This window comes from Rhinopithecus roxellana, chromosome 17, assembly GCF_007565055.1.
Source record: "Rhinopithecus roxellana isolate Shanxi Qingling chromosome 17, ASM756505v1, whole genome shotgun sequence".
Taxonomy (NCBI): domain Eukaryota; kingdom Metazoa; phylum Chordata; class Mammalia; order Primates; family Cercopithecidae; genus Rhinopithecus; species Rhinopithecus roxellana.
Genome location: NC_044565.1, coordinates 43358674 through 43382660, shown reverse-complemented (window position 1 = coordinate 43382660; position 23987 = coordinate 43358674). Strand labels below are relative to the sequence as shown.

At 32.3% G+C, this 23987-nt stretch overlaps 1 protein-coding gene across 8 annotated transcripts in view; it reads right to left on the bottom strand.

Moving 5' to 3' along the window:
- FANCL (FA complementation group L) overlaps window positions 1-23987 on the bottom strand; it is a 78490-nt gene that overhangs the window by 17979 nt on the left and 36524 nt on the right. For 5 of the 8 annotated variants that reach the window (XM_030920943.1, XM_010377669.2, XM_030920947.1 and 2 more), the window contains 2 exons: window positions 20120-20216; window positions 14777-14860 (listed from right to left, as the gene is read on the bottom strand). In XM_030920943.1, coding sequence (XP_030776803.1) covers window positions 14777-14860; window positions 20120-20216 — 181 coding nt within the window. The remainder of the gene's footprint in view (window positions 1-14776; window positions 14861-20119; window positions 20217-23987) is intronic. The other 3 variants (XM_030920944.1, XM_010377677.2, XM_030920946.1) reach the window with 2 other exon arrangements.

Here is a 23987-nt window from a genome sequence, read left to right as displayed (position 1 = left end):
AGCTTTTCCTTCATTAACCAAGATAGCTTAATCCCATGGTTTGGCTTCTCTCTTACAGCACTCCCTTTATTAGTTACTGCTTTTATTACCAAACCTCAGTGAAGAGGTCAGCATTTTGTAGGTCCTATGGAATCTTTATCCATGCTCTTAATCCATTCCAGAATAATCAAGAGTGGTTTTGTTCTCACTCTGCTTCAGTGATTTTAATCTAATCTTTTACTGGTCCCCAGTTAGTGTGGTTACATTTTAAAAATCCTCTTTTATGACAATGACAATTTTTTATTCTCTTCTTTGTACTTTTCCATATTTCCTATAACATTTTTATAATCCTAGAAAAGCACACATAGAAATAAAAATAAGTGATCTGTTATCCATCCTTTCATTTCCTCATGCTCACAGTATAGCAGAAAGTACATTAAAGTTGATTCAGTGAAATTAACGTTTTAGCCATGTACGGGACTATGTTGGCTTCTCCGATATAAAGTTAAAAGTACCCAGTTTGCAAGGAAATCACAGCTCTCATATTGATGGTAACAAGGTATTTGATCTTAAGCAAGACATACTCAGCCTCTCTAAGCTTTAACATTGCACCTATAATTGTGGATGGTACAGTAGACAACTTCTAAGGTAACTTCTAAGGTGACTTCCAGGCATAAAAGTCAAGAATTCTAAATATACCTGTTTGAAAATCCATGAAGTAGGTATTGCTTTCCCCTTAAAAGTACCGAGATTCCCTTTCAAGATGCCAATTATTACAATGCAATCTCATTTATTACCAATTATTGTTTATAAAGGGATTTTAATAAATATGAATATATCCATTAAATATAAATGTCTATATGATTTAATATACAATAACAATTTACTTTGATCAAAATAATTTTCACATCAGAATCAAAAATCTTTTATATGAGAATCAAAATATTTAGATTACATTATACTTTATATCACCATGTATTTAAAGGAGAAATAAAAAATGCATTATAAATCTACCATTAATGCCTAAAATATAGGAGAAAAACTGCAACAGTCAAAAAACTCTTGAGTTTTGGAATAGGTTTTGAACCATAAATTCTTAACAGGAATAGCAAAACAACTGTATAGCTTAAACACAGTTGAAGATCCAAAAATTACACCCAGAACTTCAGATCTGCTAATCAAAGGAAAATGCCATCTGTTTTGTGCATGCATACAATAATAAGAATAAGGAAATGAAGAATAAAAATATGAGAAAAAATTAAAGACAACAGAAATTAGCAACAGAAAACAATCGTTAAACATACATACATACGCTGCATGCCCCAAAAGCAGTAACTGTCTTACAGAGAAGAAAAGTATCCTAGAAATCAAGATAATGCAGAAGCCTCTCAGCTAAGACTTATCATGGTATGAGAAGGAAAAGAACATGATTCTCAGCACCATCTTGTCCTTACAAAGTCCCCCAAAAGGGAAGGAAACACCGTGAGAAAGTTAGGAAACATAAAACAAGGTGAGAATAAATAACAGCCAAGTACATTCTACTTCACCTTCCACAAAAGGTCTGCAGCAAAGGTCCATGCTGACGGCACACCAACCCACCACAGACTTTTAAAAAATCTATTTGTTGGTCTACCTTAACGTGGGGTAGGACTGTAGGAGAAAAAAGAGGCACAGGCCAAAAGAGAAACTAGAAAACTACCTCTATAATACTATATGCAGAAGGAGCACAGAAGCTAAGTTTAATGGTGAAATATTCCCTGATATGGAGTCTAATCTTCCTATGGTGAAAAACCAAAGGTCAAAAGAATAAAAAAAAGAATCTTAAGGAAAAAATAGACATCTCCACGATTTGAAAAGACCAGGCATAAAGATATTAAGAGATCAATCCAATATAAGTTCTCCTAAGGCACTTAATGAAATTCTCTGCACCTAAATCAGAATTACCTGAACTGTTCTGTATAAGGGCTCATCCGTGAAAAGATCTGTGTTTGGGATCTCTGTGTTAATGCACCTGAAAGTTTCCGAACACACATACTGAAAAGATTTCTGAACAAACCACCCAACCAGCATATCTGACATTTAAACCTTGAGATCATGAACCATGAGAAAGTTACTCCATTCAAAGGTCACCAAATCATGACCTTACAAAAAAACTAAATGGCTTATTCTACTTCCTGAATAGTCTTATAACACTGAAGCACCATCACTTGCTTTTGGCAATTCTTGCCAATTTTTATACTGGAAGTTATAAATGAGTCAAAGACCCCGATAATTAAGCAGGGTAAGGACAGGGTTGGTTATTCTTGCTCATGTTTAATAAATGAAATAAACCACGCAAAAAGTGGGTATCATTATTCTAAAGTCTTAAAATGTATCTCATTTTAAAACTATTGCTTAAGAAGCACAAGTCAATGAATAAGGAGATAAACAAAAATTTTATTAGTTCCATGACTAGGGAATGTAATTTTAGTGAAGGAATCAGTAGTTTGGCTTGTACAGTGTTATTTTCTACTGCCGAATTACTTGTACGCTTAGGTCTAAACACTTTAAAAAAACGTATTAGTACCTATCACTGAAATATTGAGAAACACTTTTCTTACATTCTACAAACTAGGTACAAGTGCAGCTAAGAAGTCAGTGCCTATTACCCACTGTTAGTTACATAGAAGTCACAGAAAAATTTTCAAATAGTGACAAGTCAAAGGAAGCCGACAGCAACTGTGAAGAAGATTACAATTTTCTAGAGGCAAGGAAATAATTTGAGAGAAGCCTAGTGCAGCCTTTGATTTATAAATTGATTTTAAAGAAGGCCTGCCAAGTTATACTGCTTAGGAGGTCATATATAATTGCAGAGGTTTTGTTCAATCTTGAAAAATACGTCAAATAATCAAAAAGCAAACATCAGAATTTTCCTTAAGAAGGTAAATTTCTGGGCCATAAGTATGCCTGGTATATTTGGACCCTTGTCCTACATATCTTCATCTGTAGCATGTAACAATGACAACTGGCCGAAGCTTGAAATTTCCCCAGAAAGCAAAGCCAGAGACAAGGACATGTATCGGGAAAATTTATTGGAAGTGAACTCAGGGAATGAAGAGTGGGAACTGGAGTGAAACACAGGAGGGAACGCAAAATAAGGATGCGCTTTCAAGCTGGTTATTGTAGTCGATGGTAGCTCTGTAAGAAGCTGTAGAGAAAGTTCCTCAGAATTCCTGTCCAAGAACCAGAATGCAAGAGCATTTTTTTCTGGCTTCCACACCACTGGCTGAATTGCCCTAATGGGGATTCAGTCTCTCACACTTACAGGTGTGGATATGTATGTATGCCTAGTGGCTCCCACAGGCATCCTTGGTCTTAGCATTAGAAAATCCCTGGGACAAAAAGAAGTGAAGTGGAAGAACTGTGTGCATCTTTTCATCAACATAACACCACCATGAAGCTGACTGAAGCAATGTGGTTGAGTAAGAAATGTTGCAAAAATCAAAACCACAACGAGACACCATCTCACACCAGTTAGAATGGCAATCATTAAAAAGTCAGGAAACAACAGGTGCTGGAGAGGACATAGAGAAACAGGAACACTTTTACACTGTTGGTGGGAGTGTAAACTAGTTCAGCCATTGTGGAAGACAGTAAGGCAATTCCTCAAGGATCTAGAACTAGAAATACCATTTGACCCAGCCATCCCATTACTGGGTATATACCCAAAGGATTATAAATTATGCTACTATAAAGACACATGCATATGTATGTTTACTGCTGCACTATTCACAATAGCAAAGACTTGCAACCAACCTAAATGTCCATCAATGATAGACTGGATTAAGAAAATGTGGCACATATACACCGTGGATTACTATGCAGCCATAAAAAAGGGATTAGTTCATGTCCTTTGTAGGGACATGGATGAAGTTGTAAACTATCATTCTCAGCAAATTATCACAAGAACAGAAAACCAAACACTGCATGTTCTCATTCACAGGTGGAATTTGAACAATGAGAACACCTGGACAGAGGGCAGGAAACATCACACACCAGGGCCTGTCATGGGGTTGGCGGGGGAGGGATAGTATTAGGAGAAATACCTAAATGCAAATGACGAGTTAATGGGTGCAGCAAACCAACATGGCACATGTATACATATGTAACAAACCTGCACGTTGTGCACATGTACCCTAAAACTTAAAAGTATAATAATTTAAAAAAAAAAAAAGTGTTGCAAAGAAAGTGAAGATGAAAGCAAGAATTACCTGATTCCTAGGCAAAAATAGACAAGCAACTGACGTAAGTTCAATTCTCTAAGAGCTAAGTAAACATATTTTGAAAACTTTTTTGACATGAAATAAATTTATATACAGCTTCAATGGTAGTGAAAGTGTTATCCTTGAAAAATGTAGAATGTGTGTACATAAACAATGTCCATTTTGAGTTTTATTATTGAGCTTTGAGAGTTCTTTATATATTCTAAATACATCAGATATATGATTTGCAAACATTGTCTAATCTAGCTTCTAATTTCTCTTGAGTGTCTTTCAAGAACAGAAATTTTTAATTTTGATGAAGAACAATTTATCAATTTGTTCTTTTTTGGACCTTGCATTTGGTGTTATACTAAGAAATATCTGCCTAGCCTAGAGTTACAAATGCTTTTTCCTGTGTTTCTTCTAGAAGCTTTATATTTAGGTTTTTATATTAAGTTTATAATTCATTATAAATTAATTTCTGTATATGGATCAATGAGTTCATTTTCACTTACAGATATCCAATTGTCTCAGCACCATGTGTTGAAAGACTGTCCTTCCTCCACTAAACTATCTTTGTACCATCGTTGAAAACAGCTGTTTGTATATGTATGGGTCTATTTCTGAATTCTCTGTTCCAGTGATCTACTTGTTTACTTTTATGAAAATACCAAATTATCCTGAAAAAAAGTAGATTTGTAAGTATTAAAATCAGGTTGTGTTAGTCTTCTCATTTTGTTCTTTTTCAGAGTTATTTTAACTATCATAACACCTTTGCAGCCTTTGCACATACATTTTGGAATAATTCTGTTAATTTCAGGATGTTTTTGTTTTTATTGTTTTTTTTGGTTTTTTGTTTGTTAGTTTTTGAGATAGGGTCTCTCTCTGTCACACAGGCTGGAGTGCAGTGGCATGATCACAGCTCACTGCAACCTCGAGCTCCTGGGCTCAACTGATCCTCCCACCTCAGCCTCCTGAGTAGCTGGGGGACTACAGATGTGTTGCCCCCACACCCAGCTGATTTTTGTATTTTTTGCAGAGACGAGGTTTCACCATGTTGCCCAGATGTTCTCCAACTGTCGGGCTCAATCAATCCTCTAGTCTCAGCCGCCTAAAGTGTTGGGATTATGGCTGTGAGCCATTGCAACCAGCCATAATTTTGTCAATTTCTTAAATTAGAAAAAAAAAAAGAAAAAAGAGCTGTTGGGATTTTGATTGTGACTGCATTGACTCTTTAGATCAATTTGGAGAAAATTTTACTAGCCAAATTCTGAAAACAACCCATATGCCCATCAAAAGGTGAATGGCCAATATGTGGCACATCCATCAATACTCAGCAAAAAAAGAATGAACTATATTACATGCTACAACATGGTTGAATCTCCAAGTGATTATGCTAAGGAAAAAAAGACTGGCATAGAAAAGCACACAGAATTATATAAGATTCTATAAACTGCAAACAAATCAATGGTAGCATAAAGCAGATCAGTACTTGCCTAAGGCCCAGGGGGAAGGTTGGGAAGGACTAAAGGGAGGGACAACAATGGGGAAGGAGGTGACTGGGATATGATGGATATGTTTATTATCTTGATTGTGGTGACAATTTAATGGGTGTAGATATTTGTCAAAACTCAGCAAACTATACACTTTAAATACATTCAGTTTACTGTATGTCGATTACATCTCAATAAAGCTATTGAAAAAACCAGTCATTCTGATTTCTGAACAGTAATGGATCTACACAGCAGTAGATGTGTAGAAACTAACAGCTTCTCGTTAGTTTTCTCAACAATTAGGAACTTAAAAAACACAAAATAGTAACACTCCTCACAGTAATGGCAAAGAATGCAGAAAAGTTCATATACCCAACACTTAAAGAATAAAACTGTATTACTTCTATATGTATATATAGATATATAAATGTGTATATATTGGAGAAGGGGGAAAGATACATGTGGGAACTAAGATGTTAGCTATTTCCCCATAACTGTTATTAAATTATGTTAAGCAAGGAAAGCACTTAAGCAGAAAAGTATGAACACTGCCAATCTCAGAATGTAATGCTTATTATCTTTAAAAGCATTTTGTTACTTTCATAATACCTGAAGTGAAGTAGTAATGTCAGTCACTTAACCAGATCTTAGAGTATAATATCTTCATCTTAAGTACTATTATTTCCAGTATTTTAATAATTTCCACACAGTGCCAGAATGTGATCTTTTGTGCTCTCATGACACTTAAATTAATAGCATAATTTTCTGGTACTTGCAACAGTTGCTTTCAATTCTGATTTTTTTTATAATTACTTGCAGATAAATCTTCTAATAATTCTTTTTTTTCTTTATCTTTGGCGATTCCAAAAGTATAAATAGAATAAGAGAATATTAAGAAATAAAGCTTTTTAAGAAATTTTAGTATTACTTGTAATATGTCTATCAGGTATCTTTAAAGAGGTGATAAATCTAAATATTCAGTTCATTTGAAGTTACTTACATGCTTCATTGATGTTTTCAACTCTTTCTACAGGTTTATCTGTAACTGAATTTGTTTGGTCAAATACTGTTACCCATCAAGCAATCCATAAAGAATATATCACCTCTTCTATACTTAAGTTATTTTGACTATAACTGATCACTGATCATTTAAAACATTTGCAAGTGTTTTTCATTCATGTGAAAAGGGTATCTGCTCACAGGACCAAATAAAACATAGTCACCTCATGTGTAGTCATCACAGAGTAACTGTAGCAATTCCACTTTTGAAAAGCGAAAAAAAGTTCCTCAAGCACATGTTGAAAATAAGTAGGTACTTTCAATCTTATCCTTAGCATCCTATATTGTGAACTATTCAAAACAAAAAAAAAAAACAAAAAAAAAAAAAAAAGGCCAAGCCAATTAGTGGACCAGAAAAAAAAAAAAAAAAAAAGAAAAAAGACTAGCTTTTTGTTCCAGTTAGGTTATACCCAAAAGGGTGTTACCATCCCTAAAGAAAAAAGTTAGCTATATCTAATTTTTCATCATTGTAAAATCAATGAAATAAAAAAAAAGATCATAAAAACCTTTACATCAGATAAGCTCAAAACTAACAGAAAGAATACCAGTTTGCTGCTAGCTGCCAATGTTATTCTTATAGCCAGAGCCAGGGAACTAACTGCTAACAGTGATATCATTTAATTAATTAATTAATTAATACTGTCTCAGTCTCTCTACTATTTACAAACTCCAATATTTTCCAACTCTGTATCTATCTAATAAATTGGTTGGGTTTCTAATATTCAACTTTTATCTTGGCACAAGATGAGGGGGAAATATTTTCTAGCTCTACGTATTAGCATTTCTAATACGTAGAGCTAGAAATGCTAGGAGGTCATATTTGAATTAACACTTTTTGTCACTGAAGTATCTATCATTTCTGTCTTCAACCTATTGGATCTTTATTCTTCAATGGCCATCTGTTTTTCAGAAATGAAGGTTTAAAACATATACACACATACATGCATCCACAAGCATATAAACACCCATATATTCCAAATTAGCCCCTGGATTATTAAAAAAAAAATTCAAATAGATATAGACATAGTGTATCAATTTGCCAGAGTCCCTGTCAGGAACAAAATATGAGAGAAAGAATGTTAATAAATTATACTCACATTAAAATAAACTTGCTTCACTGATACTACCTAAAATAATTTTTATCCAAAAGTATTTTAAAATATAGATCACAACATTAAAGGAGTCATTTGGAGACTGATACTCATATGTTTTCTCTTACTTAGGATACCTGCTATATAAAAATATTTTACTGAGTTACTCCAAACCATACCATTAAGCATTAAGTTCATCGAAGTACTCACAATATATTATTAACCAATAAAACTGTGAAACCAAACAGTATTTCTCTCAATGTCTCTTTTCTCTGTTATTTATAGTACAATGTATATGCAGTCACCTTTCACATCCACGTAGCCTGGTGAGATTGACCATGATTTTTCACTAATCATCCCTATTTCATTTTTGAACACAGAAAACTCCTTGTTTATTGCATATAAATAAAATGCTGTCTTTAAAGTCTTTAATGTATATGTAATTCAATATATAGATAATAACTGTTGTCGGACAGATATGTGTGTATAAATACACAAATAAACAATATCATTACACATGGAGAGAGATCACTTCTTTGCCCATATTAGCTCTCACTATATTGAGTTCACCAATTTACAAACTGCATTAACTCCCTACATCACTGTGTACATTTGTACAGCATTTTACAATTCGAAAGGATTTTCATATACAACACCTCAATTTGTTCTCATATGTAATCTATGACATAGATATTATTTCTCTCTTTTTATAAATAAGTGATTTACACAAGGTCATGCACTGGTAAAGACAGAGTCAAAATGTGACCCAGACTTTTTAGACTCTGTATTCTCTTTACACTATGCTACAGTGGCTGAGCAGATATGAAGCCTACTGTGAAGGTCTATAATAAAGTCATATTTATTAACATCAGCAAGTAAATCAATTAATGTACCTCATAATGAAGGCATTTGATTAAAAAAACCTGTTCCATATAACTAGTCTCTTTGGGTCTTTAAATTTATGGGGGAGCTTTGCCATTCCAAAAGTATCTCATGTGCTCACAATGCACAGATCTCAAATCTTCTACAAAGCTTAAACCAATTTTTATAATCTTAGAAATCAACTGAAACTATAGCGATATAGTATCTTCTTTAATCTGGCAAGTAAGTGAAATCCAAAGTCATATATCCATCCCACTGCCCATAAAAAACATTTACTTAGAAATACCATTGGTATTTTAGTATATGGGGGTTGAATGAGTTATAACAACTTAGAAAACTAAAGAAATGGAAAAGTTTTAAAAAAAAAAGTTACCTCTAGGAATAATAAAAACCAGGGTGACAAAGGAAAATTAATCATAGTTAACTACATTACATTAGATATAAATAACCACATTACTTATATCTACATAGGATACAAATATCTTCATTATAATGTAAACACTGAATATTACTATCCAAATTACAATACAGTTATTTGGGGAAAGCAGGAAGGTAGGATGGAATGAGGGTAGGGAGAGAAAACAACAAACTCCTCATTATCTACAGTGGAAGTTAATAGATAATGCCCAAAACAAAAGTAGTATAAATACAAAAGCATGTAATGACAACTACTGAAAGAATCAGCTAACAGCCAAAAGTGTTTGCCCCTGGAGAAACAGGTGAGATGGAGGCTATGCTGTTTTTTCTAAAAAGAAAGCAAAAACAGCAACAACAAAAAAAAACCATGCAAACTTAACTCCTGAAGCTATGTTCACATATTTGATCAAAATAAAACATTAAAAAAATTAATAGTTTGCCCACATTCTGAAAACTAAAAAATACAATTAAAAAGACTGCATTAAAAATAACAAAAATCTTAAAAAACTTAAGAAAAATTCAACAAAAATATGTAACATGTAGATTAGGAAATCATTGCTACTTTACTGAAGGACCTAAGTAAATGTAGAGATAATGTTTTTCTAGACTTTGGCCACATTAATTCTTAATTTGCTGGATAAACATAAACCCAATTGTAACTAAAACCCAAGTAATTCTAAGAATTATTTGGAATAACAAATGCACAGTATTATCAATGATATTTTTAAATGAAACTTTGTTAAGTGACAAGCATAGTTTCAAAACAATTATACAATGACACCTCAATACTACTGCCTAAATAAAAGCATTGATGGTAACTTTACATTTTAATTTTACTTGCTTGTATTTTCCCTCTTTCTCTTCTTTTTTAGAATCAATACAGGCTGCTTTTTAAATAAATAATTAGCTATTAAGAAAGAAAAATAAAAGAAAGGCAGCTGATAGCTGACTAAGTCTATAGGTCAAATGACTCCTACGCTGATACTTTTTCTACCATATCACATAATCTCAATAATAAATTTTCTTTGTTTTGATCCTTTTGATGTCCTTTTAATCATACCACTGTGGCAACAGTAAGACTGCCAAGAAAGAAAAAGCATATGAAATTAACCAATTTAAGAGTGAATAAAATTCCACTACTATTGTTAAGTCCTCTAACAAAAACAGCAGAGAAAAAATGGAAAGAAAAAAAATCCAGTTGGTCAAAAGAACTTCCACAGGATCATTGGGGTGAAAAACTGGGGGGATTTGTCCCAACACTGTGCTTGTTTTAAACCAGATTATTTTTCTTTACATATCCATGAAAGAAAAAAGGTTCACTATTTCCATATACAGTACATATGAACTGAGGCAAAGGGCAGTTACGTGACTTGTCTGAACTAATACAATTAAATTAATGGCTGAACTGTAAACAGAACTTAGAATACCCAACTGCTAGTATGCTGCTCTAACTAATGGATCATGCTCCCTGCTATGTAATAGGACTGCTTCCTTTAATTACAAATTCTTCATTCACCATCAGATTATCAGCCAGAGGTTTTATCATTAGTTTTGCTCTTCTTGCATTCATGGCATTATTCCAAGAATATAAGATTTCCATGATAAAAAATATAAAGACCACTATTTACTATACCACACCGAACCTGAGGATTCCAACTGCCCATGGCAAGAATACTTCATCAAGCCTGCATTTAGTGGCACACTTTCAAGCAAAATTGCAATTTTTAACATCCATTTTTGCTTGATCAGTGATCTGGACAAAAGGAATTTCATTTTTTTATAATCATAATATCAGTGCACTCAAAATCTGACAGTAGGGCATTCTATAGTCTCAGTCAAGAGTATTTACACATGTGACCTGTATGTAAAAGTCTAAAACAATTATTAAAGATATATTTTGGAACATTTGTGATGTTAGAAAGTAGAATAAAATCATGAGATGTTCTTACCATCTATGCTAAAATCTATAAAAGATTAACTGAGCAAACAAATAAAGTAAATATCTACAAAGAGGTGCTTAGACACTCGTCTTTGAGAAGCACTTTGTGTCCCTTTGGCACATATTATGGCAGCAATAGTAGCAGCAGCCTTGCCCTTGGTGCTGATTTCTTACTACTCTAAATGTCTCCTCTGAGCCAGAATACACTGGCTGTTGCTGATCATGCTGTGAGACACCTGCACTGGCTACTAGGCTTGTCATGACGCACAAAACCCTACCATCTTCAGCTTGACATTGTGCAAGTTATAATTATTCATCCAAATGAATATGTCAGAGCAGCAGCAGCAGACCTCTCATCAGAGCAAAAGAAAAATACATCAAAACATTATCAACCCAGCAGGAAGACAGGGACCATAAGGAAAATTACCCATTTTTAATATGGATGCCACAAAGCCATGTCTATTATATTACAAAAAAAAAAAAAAAAAACAGAAAAATAAAGATCTTCCAAGTTTAAAGTTCAGAAACACTGAATTCAAAGAGGAAATACATAAAAGCAGAATGGGATTTTTAAAAAATCAATTATCTGAAATCTATTTACCATCTCTTAAATCTAACTCTGCTACTAAACTACAACAGTAACATTTATATTGCTTAAGAGAGACAACTGTTTAAAAATTAAAAAAAAAAAAAAAACTCCCACAAGCAGAACTGTTTGAGCCAGCCAATTAAAAAGGATCACACATAACAAAGAAGTCTCACATTTCTTCTTATTTTCAAAACATAAACTATCAACACTCTTACCATGTCTAAAAGACTCAGAGTTCACACTGCTGGTACCATCCAAAGTCCTTATGATGTACAGCCAGAATCTTATACGTAAATGATATATTTTTTAAACTTTCTAAATATTAATGGCATGTGTAAAAAAAAAAACTGTGAAATCAGCCCCTAACCCACACAAATGAATAAGACACACTCAAATTGTATAAGCATATAGAAAATAGGCGCTATCTCATACTTAAATACTAAAAATAACTTTCTGAACTATAGCAGAATCTTTTCAGAAAAATATATGAAAGATTTTCTTACTTGAAACACAACAGAAACCACAAGAGAAGGATGTGACCAGACTGAAAGTTAAACTCTGTATGACAAAATATATACAAAGTTAAAAGACATGCCACAGAGATATTTATATCCCATATAACTAACAAAGAATTAGTATCAAAACTTTAAACTTGGAAGATCTTTATTTTTCTGGGTTTTTTTGTTTATTTTTTTTTTTTACCCAATTTTGGGTAAACAGTTACTATTTAAAGGGAGAGAAGCAAAGAAAAGAAAGACGGGAAGGCGGGACAGAAAAGGGAGTCGGGTCTTAGCTATTCTTAAAACATTTTATTTTTAAGAGAAAGAGAAATATAGATATATCTGAACCAATGTGACAAAATATTAACATTTGTCAAATCTGAGTTGTGATAAAAGATTGCTTAATTTATCTGTACTTTGCTAAGAATTTCAGTATATTCCACAAATAAAGATTTTATAGTACTCATTACTACTAATTCTACATTTTCTTAGAGTTACTACAAAACAGAAAACTTGTATAACCCAATTAAACCTGAAACTTAAATGTGAATTAATATTACTAATATAATATTTATTCCATGTTTATATGAATAAGGCACTGAGCATGTGGATATAATATTTAAAAGAAACTGCCTTCAAAGATTTTCCAGTCTAGTAGAGAGCCACCAACTAATTTTGTTAAATAGCAAAATAAAGTAAGTACTAAGCAATCTTTTTCTGGCATTGCAAACTTTTCCACAGACAAATGCCTGGGGAAACTTCTCGAATTATGTACATCTAAAATACAAAGAAACTCATAAATGGTGTATTTTTCAACCTTGGAATTGTGATAAATATTAAAGTATAATTTAGAAATAACACCTGGAAAGAGTAACACAACCTAGCTATATTTTCTCATGATCTCACTTAAAACATCAAGATTAAAATTCCAGAGCCAACAGAAAATGTATATTTTAAAAAAAGAGACATGGGTTTAATGAAAATTTTTTTAAAATAAAAAAAGAACACTATAAAATGTATGCATAATTCCAATTCTTTAATAGAAAAAAAATCAACATAGTATCTTACTTATTGCATACATCAAAACACCAAAAGCAAATTACAGGCTCTCTCTTCTCTATTTTGCTACATTTTCTCAACTTCCATTGTGGGGAGATTGGGACTTCAAAAAAAAACAAAAAAAGAATATGAGAAAAATAATTTTTGGATAAATACAATATATAATTAAAATGGCATTTTGGCCTTGACAAGACTATTTAAATACTGTTAGGCTTTTTATTTTTTACTAATTTCTTATATATTTACTTTACTCATGTATTTATATTTTAAAATACAAGCATAATTTTCTACTTAAATCTAACCAAAATTTTATAGCCAAAATGAGTAGCCTCTATTTACAGAATATTTGTAAAATGTCACTAGAAATGTTTTTTCTCTTTGCCTAAGAATAAAAATGTTCTCTCCATTTTGCTATCAACTACCACAATTTACTTGGTGAAAGAAGAACTATGTCCTAACTAATCACACTGTGCCACATCCTTAAAAATCACACACATGAAATGGTGATAGTACTACTGATAATCATACCTCCTTATATCTACATGTTATAGTTTACAACGCACTTCTATAAAATATTACCTTGCTAATATCATCAATGCAGTGTGAAATTCAACTGACAGAAGCAGCAGAATCTTCTGTATTCTTTACACAAAATATTGAATGTTCTAAAGCACAAAATAAGAGAATATAATCCGAGTTCAAAGATGAACTAAGGACAAATACTTTAAAACAATAAAAATTGAGTCGAATGGCAAGGTTTATGTTTTCAGTCATAATTCATTCTCCTCTGAAAAGGATTCTCTGATATGTAATCAACGTTAAAAGTTTTAGCAATATGAAAAATTTCACTCAACTTTTCAGTTACCATTCACTGCTTTCTACAGAGTTCTTTAGAATTTAAATTTAAAGGAAAATGTCTGTCAAAAGTGCTTCTGCATGTTTACTGAAAATGAAGCATAAATATCTACAGGCTGGATGGTGTGTGTGTGTGTGTGTGTGTGTATTTATGCGTGGGTGTGGGTGTGAGTGGGTGTGTGTGTGCGCGTGTAGAGAGGGAGAAAGAAAATGGACATTAATTGTAAGGATAAAAAGAAGCATTATAGAAGGTGTGTTTATAAATAAATGTGTAAGGAAAACTGACAAAAAAAAAAAGATTACTTCATAACCTATGAAGACTACCTGAGTAAAAAGAGTTACAGTTGGCCCTACCCACAGATTCCACATCTGCAGATTCAACCAACTGCAGATAGAAAATATTCAAAAATAAATAAATAACAATAAAACTATTTAAAAATACAGTATAATAACTACTTACATGGCATATGCATTGTATTAGGTATTATAATCTAGAGATAACTTAAAGTATACAGAAGATTGTGCACAGGCTATAAACAAAGTCTCATTTCATATAAGAGACTTGGGTATCCACGGATTTTGGTATTTACACAGGGTCCAAGAAACAATCCCCCATGGATACTCTGGGACAACTGTACTTTTTAATTACTTAAAACAAATTTAAGAATTTACCTGAGGAGAATTTACCTGAGGTGTCCGGGAAGCAGAAAATGGAACAGGAAAATCCACAAAACAATCTGGTGATTCTGCAGGATACTATTTAAAAAGCATAAAATTAGACCATTTTTGCTTCTGTGTGTTAATATCACATGAAGTATTTTAGAAAAACTAGATATATCAGGGGCTGGGCGCGGTGGCTCACGTCTGTAATCCCAGCACTTTGGGAGGCCAAGGCGAGTGGATAATAAGGTCAGGAGATCAAGAAAAGGAAAAGGAAAAGGAAAGGAAAAGAAGGAAGGAGAAGGAGAAAGGGAAGGGAAAGGGAAAAGAAAAACTAGGTATATTAGGTGAAAACATATTATTGTAACTGCAAATGTATTACATATAATTATTTTTGCTCCACTTTCATAGTGATATTAAGAGCTTATTTATAGTCAACCTATGGAGGTGCAACTTTGGTGATTTGGAATTGCCAAAGCAATCAGTGTTGAGTAAAAGGTAATGAATTAAGTCAGTGTTGGATCAGCCGCTGAAGTTATGATTTGAGGAATGAACTAAACTGGATCTCTGTTTATCTTTAAAATAAGAGGTTAAATTAGTTGATATTTAATTTTCTTCTAGTCCTAAATTTAATTTCAAATAGCATCAGTCACTATATAAATAGGCAGTATCAGTTAAAGGAATTAAGAAATACACAAAAATGAATACATAAAGCTGTCAATGTAAAAAACTGTTTCCTACATTAAAGATATTAATTTTAGCAAGAAGATAAAATATCTTCTGGCTTATTAAGAAAAAATAAAACATACTTTCTAGCAAGAAAAACCTTTGAAAGATTGGTAAATACAAAATTATTTCTTCAACTAGTCATACAAAAGTGGCAGTCATGAGGACAAACCAAATTTTTAAGTTAACAAAGGCAAAAGATAAAATTTCTTAAAATCAGTTTCCTTATTAATCATACTTAATGATTTCTCTATAATCCAATTCCAATTATTCAAAGTCACATGTAATTAAAAATACCCATTTCTTTCCATTAAAAAGCTAAAATGCACTGAAAGAAAATTAATTTTAGGAAAACTTTCATTTGACAAAATATTTAAAACAAGTTTTAGGCTTTCACTTGTTTCAGCCTCTTATTTTTCAGTACTCTGCTGGGTAAGCAAAAGGGAACAAAAAAATCACTATAGTATTTAACAAACACCTGAAATCAACACTTTCAAACATTTAGCTACAATGATCAGTTAGCTAAAAAGACTTACTATCAATATACACTCTGACTAATGGTATCTGGCTATGCAGAACTAAACACAAAGGCAAATATATAAGAAATCATATAAAAATATTCCAGTGATCTACTTCTGCGGGAAAAAAAAAGAAAGAAAAAAAGATGATGCTGAAATTAAAAGAGGAAGTTTCAAAAACATCAGATGATATACTTCAGACTATCACTGCTGTAATCACTGGAGAAACAATTTGTACACCATATTTAAAAATCGTGATTATCTCAAAGTAAATGTAGACAAAGACCTCAGCTTTCTTTGGTTCCACCTCTGTTAATTAACTTGTACGATCTCGAACAAGTCATTTAATTTCTCTGGCTGTTTCACATGTAAAAATGACAAAACTCAACTGAAAGTGTACAAAATCTCTTTTCCCTCTAAAATGTCAGAATTCTTTAAAAATAATAATGTGCACTTGAAACCTCTATGGGTCAAAAATGGAAAATTCAGTTCATTTTGAGTTGCTGCTATTTATCTTGGTGATGCTGACAATGAACAATATCAACTCTCTAACTTAAATGATTCATCAATCTAGATAGAGAATTAATGAAATGTTTACTATATTTGGAGTAGATACACAAAGTAAAGTATTTGTGGCCCCATTAAGTACATACACAGCTCATTATGCTAAAAGAGTAAGATACTACCTTCAAGTAGGATTCAGAATAGTAAATGGTATCAGTGTACTGACATGGAAAGAGATCCACAAATAGTTAAACAAAAAAGCAAGTTATAGTAAATATATGATTCTACATCTATAAATGAGTGCAGTATGTAGTTTCTGAGATAATGACATCTTTCAAATATATTTTTATATTTGTAATACAATATGTACCTATTAAATTAGACTGATCTTCATGCTAGTGGCTTTACTTCATATCTGAGTTAAATGAATACTTGTTATATGTGTTAATTACATTCATGTGCAAAATCAATTTTGTTTATATAACAAACTTCACATAATAGTACAGAACTTAAAAAGAACATTTATATAAGTCTGGATGATTTATCATAAATATTAAAATATAAACTAGCATACTAGATATTCATTTTCAGAATAGCTTCTGAATTATATTAACTACAATGTAGATGGACTACAATATAACAAAGTAACTTGATCAAAATTAAGATACTTTTCAATAGTAAGTTGTATAGGTATATATAAAACCACTGGCAACTAACTGTCAAAACTTTTACTTCCAAAAGTAATTTACAACAACAAAAGCTCCATATACAAGAATATTTACTGAAAAATACATATAGTATTTAATTATTTTCAAGTAAAACATAGTTCTCTAAATCTCATTTGCAGAAAATCAAATCAATAACTAAAAAAAAAATGATTACATATTAAGAATATATTTTTATCACACACAATATTTTTCAGACTCTATAGTATTAATATATTCTAAGACAAACTGTAACCAAGTCTGTTCTATGATTGGATTACCTAAGCAGTAAGGCTGACCCCCAAGTGAATATATACAAATTATAGCAGAGATGGAATGTTCACCCTCTGACACATATTTGTAATTTGTTTTTCAAGTAGTAGTGATCTTGACCAAAGCTGAGGAAGCCCTGGGCTACTTCTTTTGTAAAGCAAAGGTAATTCAGTACAGAATGCACTGTAAGTATTGCATAAAAAAATACCTATAAAAACCACAAAATTTATCTGGTTTACTTCTACTTATTTTTTATTTACATATATATTTTTAATAAAGGACATCTAGTCAAAATGTGTATTTGTTTTCTTTGTGAGTTTCTTGGAGATGGTGAGGGGAAGTGGTAGAATTGGGAGAGTATGTATTCCAGAATAAATAAAACAAATGCATTTATTTACTGTATATTAAAAAAATCAAGTAATAGAAATAAAGGTTTGTGTATTTATGAAAAAAAGTCTGCTTTGAGGTATGTTATTAATAAAAAATTCAGCATTCCACTTAAAACTTAGTTTGGATTAAGATTTTGCATCATATACTCTTAACAGACAGTTAATGTTTCAGCTATTAACGCAGTTGACTAACAATCCCAGGCCCAATTTCTTTTTTTCTTTTTTCCTAAAATTTTATTTTCCTAAAATATTTTTCAGTTAATATTCCTATATGTGGAGCTTTTGTTGTTGTATATTACTTTTGAAAGTAAAAGTTTTGACAATTAGTTGGTGGTGGTTTTACATATACCTATACCTTTTTCCTAAAGAAAAAAAAGACATCCTGGTTTTCTTCAAATTTCCCCAGTGATTACTAGGTAAATGATTAATATGCTGAACTTGTTTATTCTACTTATTTGTCCAAATTCACAATCTAGAACTAACATTTTTTTCCTAAAAAAAAAAAAAAAAAGAAATTGTCACATCTCAAAGACAACTGTGGTGTACATATAAAAGCTAAACTACATTGAGAAATAAAATTCAAATAAATCATACCAACATAAGATTCAGTTACATGCTTTTTTTTGTTTTTCCAAAACATGTTTTTTTTTTTTTTTTGCCAAATTCTTTCCCAGCTTAAATAAAGCTTTCTCTTCTCTTTTGCGAGAGTATCCATAAAAGTGCTTCATAACTACAGATGTTGCAAAACTGACCCTGGAAAATATTCTCCAGAGAAATACTAAAAGCATCATCTTATATACCTTGAAAAAGTATAGAAAAAAGCAAACAAAATGGACCACATTAAATTGTCACATCTTCACTCTGAATACTACCAATAAATGAACTAAATGTCATCAACTTGGATTAATAATCTTGTAGGTATAGTTAAAGGCAGCATAAATTTACAGCATCATCTTCTTAGGAAGTAGAAGAGCTTGCAAAAATGAGGACAGGATGTATTTAAAATCTTTAGTTTTGGTCTTCATAGAAAAATGGCTAATTTTATTAAGGTACAAAATATAAACAAATAGAGCTTTGAAGGAAATGACAGAACCCTTGCCACTGGCAACATGTGACCCTTCGGAAGGATAAAGGCAAATTTCTCTTAAAAAAAAAAAAAAAGCACACCTTTACAAACTAAAAAAGAAAATAAAAATCTTTTCAATTTAATAAAAATAATTATCTAACTTATTTTACAAATAACGAGATTTCCATCCCACTAATTTTTTCCAAATCACATATGGATCTTAAAATTAGATCTACACATTCTGTGTGTGAAAGAGATAATTAGTTATTTCTCAACCTGTCTGTTATAGAATCATTATAAGATATCAACTTTTCTGTGTCATCCAGTACAGCTTTATATATTAATTTTCTCTTGTGGAAAGCTTAAATGCCAGACACATTTTTAAAAAGGACAAACACAATTGATCTTTTCATCACTACAATCTTCTGAAAGAGTTGATTGATGACTCCTAGGAACAATAAAAAAAAAAGTTGGACGTCCTGGTTTTCTTCAAATTCTCATGTTTCCCCAGTGATTACTAAGTAAATGATCAATATGCTGAACTTGTTTATTTTACTTATTTGTCCAAATTCACAATTTAGAACTAAAAAATAAAGATGAAACAACCACGTTTTGTGCCAATAAAATATGTGATTATGTATCACTATCCTATAAGGGATCTATAAACAGAGGCATAACCTCTGCAAATTCTTAAAATACTTAAGTCAAAAAACCCCAGCCAAAGCAAACAAACTATAAAAAGGTATGCATATATGTTGTCTGTGTTAGGGAGTGGGAATCATAGGTAAGAATAAGAACTACAAAAGAAATTTATACTAACAGTTGAATGCAAAAGATTTTCTCAGTACAACTTGGGATAGTGGAAGTGTCCACTGTCTTCTACACAGGATGTTACAAAATTAACATCATGGTACTCTGAGTCTATAAAATTGTATTTGTAATATTTGTCATAAAGTCTATATTTTGATCAAATTTGGACTAAAATATGACATGAAACTGTCTAGGCTTTTGGAAACGTGGTGAATAAATTCTTTGAGGCTTTCCAAAATCAATTTTTTAAAGCATGACATATGTATTTTTAGATGCAACTAGCACTTCTTTACATTGAGAGCATTCACAGAGTTCATTTCACAAAGTATTTCCTGATCACAATAACAGTTTAACGAGGCGCATACCTTTGCCTTCAACTTGAGAGTTATTAAATGCTCTCTACCAGAAGCATCTTCTGCTTTTAACTTGATGGTACTGAAGCAGGTATCCACATACACAAGTCTGGTGAGCAGAGAAGAATAAAAAATGATCACAACGGGGAGAGCTGGAGAGGGGAACTGGAGAAGGCAGAATCTGAAATGAAAATATTTGCTATATTCCTATTAATCCATTATAAAAATTAATCAGAAGAATTTCTGCATGCCAACCCTTTCTGCTGCTATAGATTTACTGCCGTTCATACACCAGCCTAGCACTTAATGCAGTCATATATCTCTGGATTATTTACAATGTGTGTCAAGGCTCATGCTGTGGTCAGTGAGCACTATGTTTCAGTTTTCCATCACTGGAACCTTTGGCACACACAGCATGTTCCTGTCAGCCTCTACTTATGTACACATTAAACTTCCTGTCAAACTCTTTGATCCATTTCTGTAGTTTCATACAGTATGAGACTTTTATGCTTCCTTTGTTTTTCTCCTCAATGAATTTCTCCTATATTATCAATAATGTTACCGTACAAAAATCTAGCTGATATTTGTTCATATACTCAAATTGATCCTCTAAGGAAAATGCTGTATAAGCACAGGTACAGCCTGGTCTCCTAACAATAAATTTTCTTTTTGCACAATATATAGCTTCTGACACTTAACCTATGCATGTATTCAAGATGACTAATATTCTGAACATACAGCACAAGCACAACTGTTTTGGCTTTAAGTTACTCTAAATGCATGAATTTTCTACAATGAAAACCAATACCCTTTGAAATACATCATTCCGTAAAAATACCGTCCCTTGAGTAGCATAAACTACTGCCAAAAAGGTTCAAATTTAGCAGTATATTTACTACTGAACTGGGCATGTGGATATTTTTGACATTTTTACAATACTATTTTCTTGTAGAGATAAAAAGTAGTCGACCGGGCACAGTGGCTCATGCCTATAATCCCAGCACTTTGGGAGGCCGAGGCAGGCAGATCACCTGAGATCGGGAGATCGAGACCAGCCTGACCAACAAAGAGAAACCCCGTCTCTACTAAAAATACAAAACTAGCCAGCCGTGGTGGCACAGACCTATAATCCTAGCTACTAGGGAGGCTGAGGAAAGAGAATCGCTTGAACCCAGGAGACGGAGGTTGTGGTGAGTCCAGATCGCGCCATTGTACTCCAGCCTGGGCAACAAGAGTGAAGCTCTATCTCAAAAAAAAAAAAAAAAAAGATAAAAAGCAGTCTAAGAGCATTGCAAAACTTACCACCCAGGCTGACACTAAGACCCATAGGCGTTCAGAATATAAGCCTCCTATCTTAGGAAATATATTTTTTAATATCACTATATGCCATTTAGATACTGACCAGGTACTATATGATGATAAAATGGGCTAATTTCAAGAAATGTACAATGAAGTTGTGAAACACTGTAATGAAAATATATCTAACTCTGAAGATATCTATCTTCAATAACAGAATGGAAATTTTATCCCAATCTGTAAAAACTCTAGGGTCTTAGAAAACAAAGCTATTCTAGAAAGTGTTTTATACACATAAAAATAACAATGAGTATATTTTCTTTCAGCTGTATCTGTAAACGCTTCACCTCCAAAAAAAATTAGCATGAGTCTTTATCACATGTTTTACCATATGTCTCTAAAGTTCAGATATATCAATACCAGACTCTTAAAACTTCCACACTTCAGATTCAAGATGTTAAGCACTTGCATTTATATTCTCTACTTCCTAAAAAATAATCATTTAAAAAAATTAATGTTTCAAAGGTATAAACCTACAGTTACAAAAAAAAAAAAAGAAGAAGAAGAAACAGTATTAATTAAAGCAAATTTTCAACAACTTTTAGGAAAATGTAGAGTAGTTAAAAGAGCACTGGCTGACAAAACAGAAAAGAAGGGAGAGAACAAGGACTCCAGGCAGAAACAGCTTGCAAAAATGCAGTGTTCAGGATAGACAGTATGACTGACATACTGGCAGAAATTACAGGAATTTTTAAGTGCATGATAAAAGGGGGAAGAAGAAATTTTAAACCAAATTATCAACAATAAAACTGCGTTAAAAAATTGTAATTACTCTGCCACTAACTTTTCAGTTAAAAATATTTATGTAGTAGTAAAAAATTAAACTGTTACTAGTTACGATTTTTAGAATCCAGGAATACACAAAGCTAAAAGACTTAATTATAGTTATAGAGACTAATGTAAATATATTTGACTACTGCAATTTAAAATGAAGAACTGACAAAAATTGGGAAATAGAAATGGGAAAGATACCAGAATGGAAAATTAGAAACAATAAAATCTGTAATTACTAATTTGAAAGTCAAGAGACACCATCTTTAATTGAATGGATGTAAAAGAGGTTTAAGAAACAGTAAAGCTATGGAAAAATAAAAATAAAAGAAAAGAGAAATAATACATTAGCTAAATTCTTTTTCATTATAGTAATCCGTTCATAATTCCTAAAAAATAAAGAAATATTGCATGTAGGCAGATTATTTTGAAACATGGAAGTTGTAAACATGAATATTTCAAAGTATTTGTCTCAAAGAATAAGACTGGGGATAGAAAATGAAATGGGAGACTGCTTTTCATTACAAGCCTTAAACAGTTCATAACCATGATGAATATATACAGAGGGAGAGAGAAGGCGTGCACGTTTAAGATGGGTGGAAGAAAAAACTAAACCACCACCTACTACTTTCTGTACTTCACATTGTTGCTCACCTTCACAATGTTTAAAATCATTTTTTAACATCTATAAAATAACACAGAAATAAAAGCTCTTTACTTCTTTGTAATCACATAACATAAAATTATCATCATCCCACAATGTAAGTCAGAGAGGTAATACATTACAGAAAAAGTGCCACACTCAAAAATATGGCCTGTAAGCCAAATTGGCCATGAGGTAGATTTTGTTAAACTTTAAGATGTAATTTAAATAAAGCAGTAAAAAACATTTATAATTCCAGGTTAATATCAGCATGGCCATTTAAAATTAAGGTACATTTTACCCAGCGTGCTTCTTGGTCACTTTGTTTGGGGGATGGAAAGAAACCTTGCTGTGATTATTAATAGATTTGAGTATATGTGACCTTGATTGTCAACTGCCCTCTAGTATTTAACTCAACTTCTCCAGTTTGGTAACAGAATCCCTGCCCCCAACTAACTCCCAACAAAACCAAGTTTTAGCAGGATCCACTTCACCCAGCTAGTGACTTGTCCTAGCTGCCCTTGCAGGGAGGTGTTGGCATATAACTACATTTTGGCCAGTGGACTACAAGCACAAGTGATGTGTGCTTCTGGAGGATCATTTATAACAGAACTATGCTATCCTCTCTTCCCTCCTCTTATTCTCCTTTCCTGTAGACTAGAATTTGGACAGGCCAATAGCAGCTAGCAAAGATCATGAGGACAGGAACAACACTCTATAAAGCACTAACCAACAAAACACTCTGTGATGATGGAGGTATGAGATATCTGCACTGTTTAAAATGGTAGCCACCAGTCACGTGTCTATAACAGACTTAAAATGTGGCTACTGGGTTTTTTTATTTAAGTTAATTTAAATGTAAATGTCAATGATGCACGTGGCTACTGAACAATGCAGTCACAACGGATGGTTGAGAAACAAAAGAAAACCTGGATTCTTGAATGTCCTTGTGGAACAAAGGCACCAACCCACTCTTGACCATCTGCCTACCTCTGAATTGTTACATGAGAGATGAATAAAATTCTACCTTGTTTCAACTACTGAGGATTTACATTTCTCTTTGTTAATAGCAGCCTAGCATATGATATAACTAATAGAGACTATTTATAT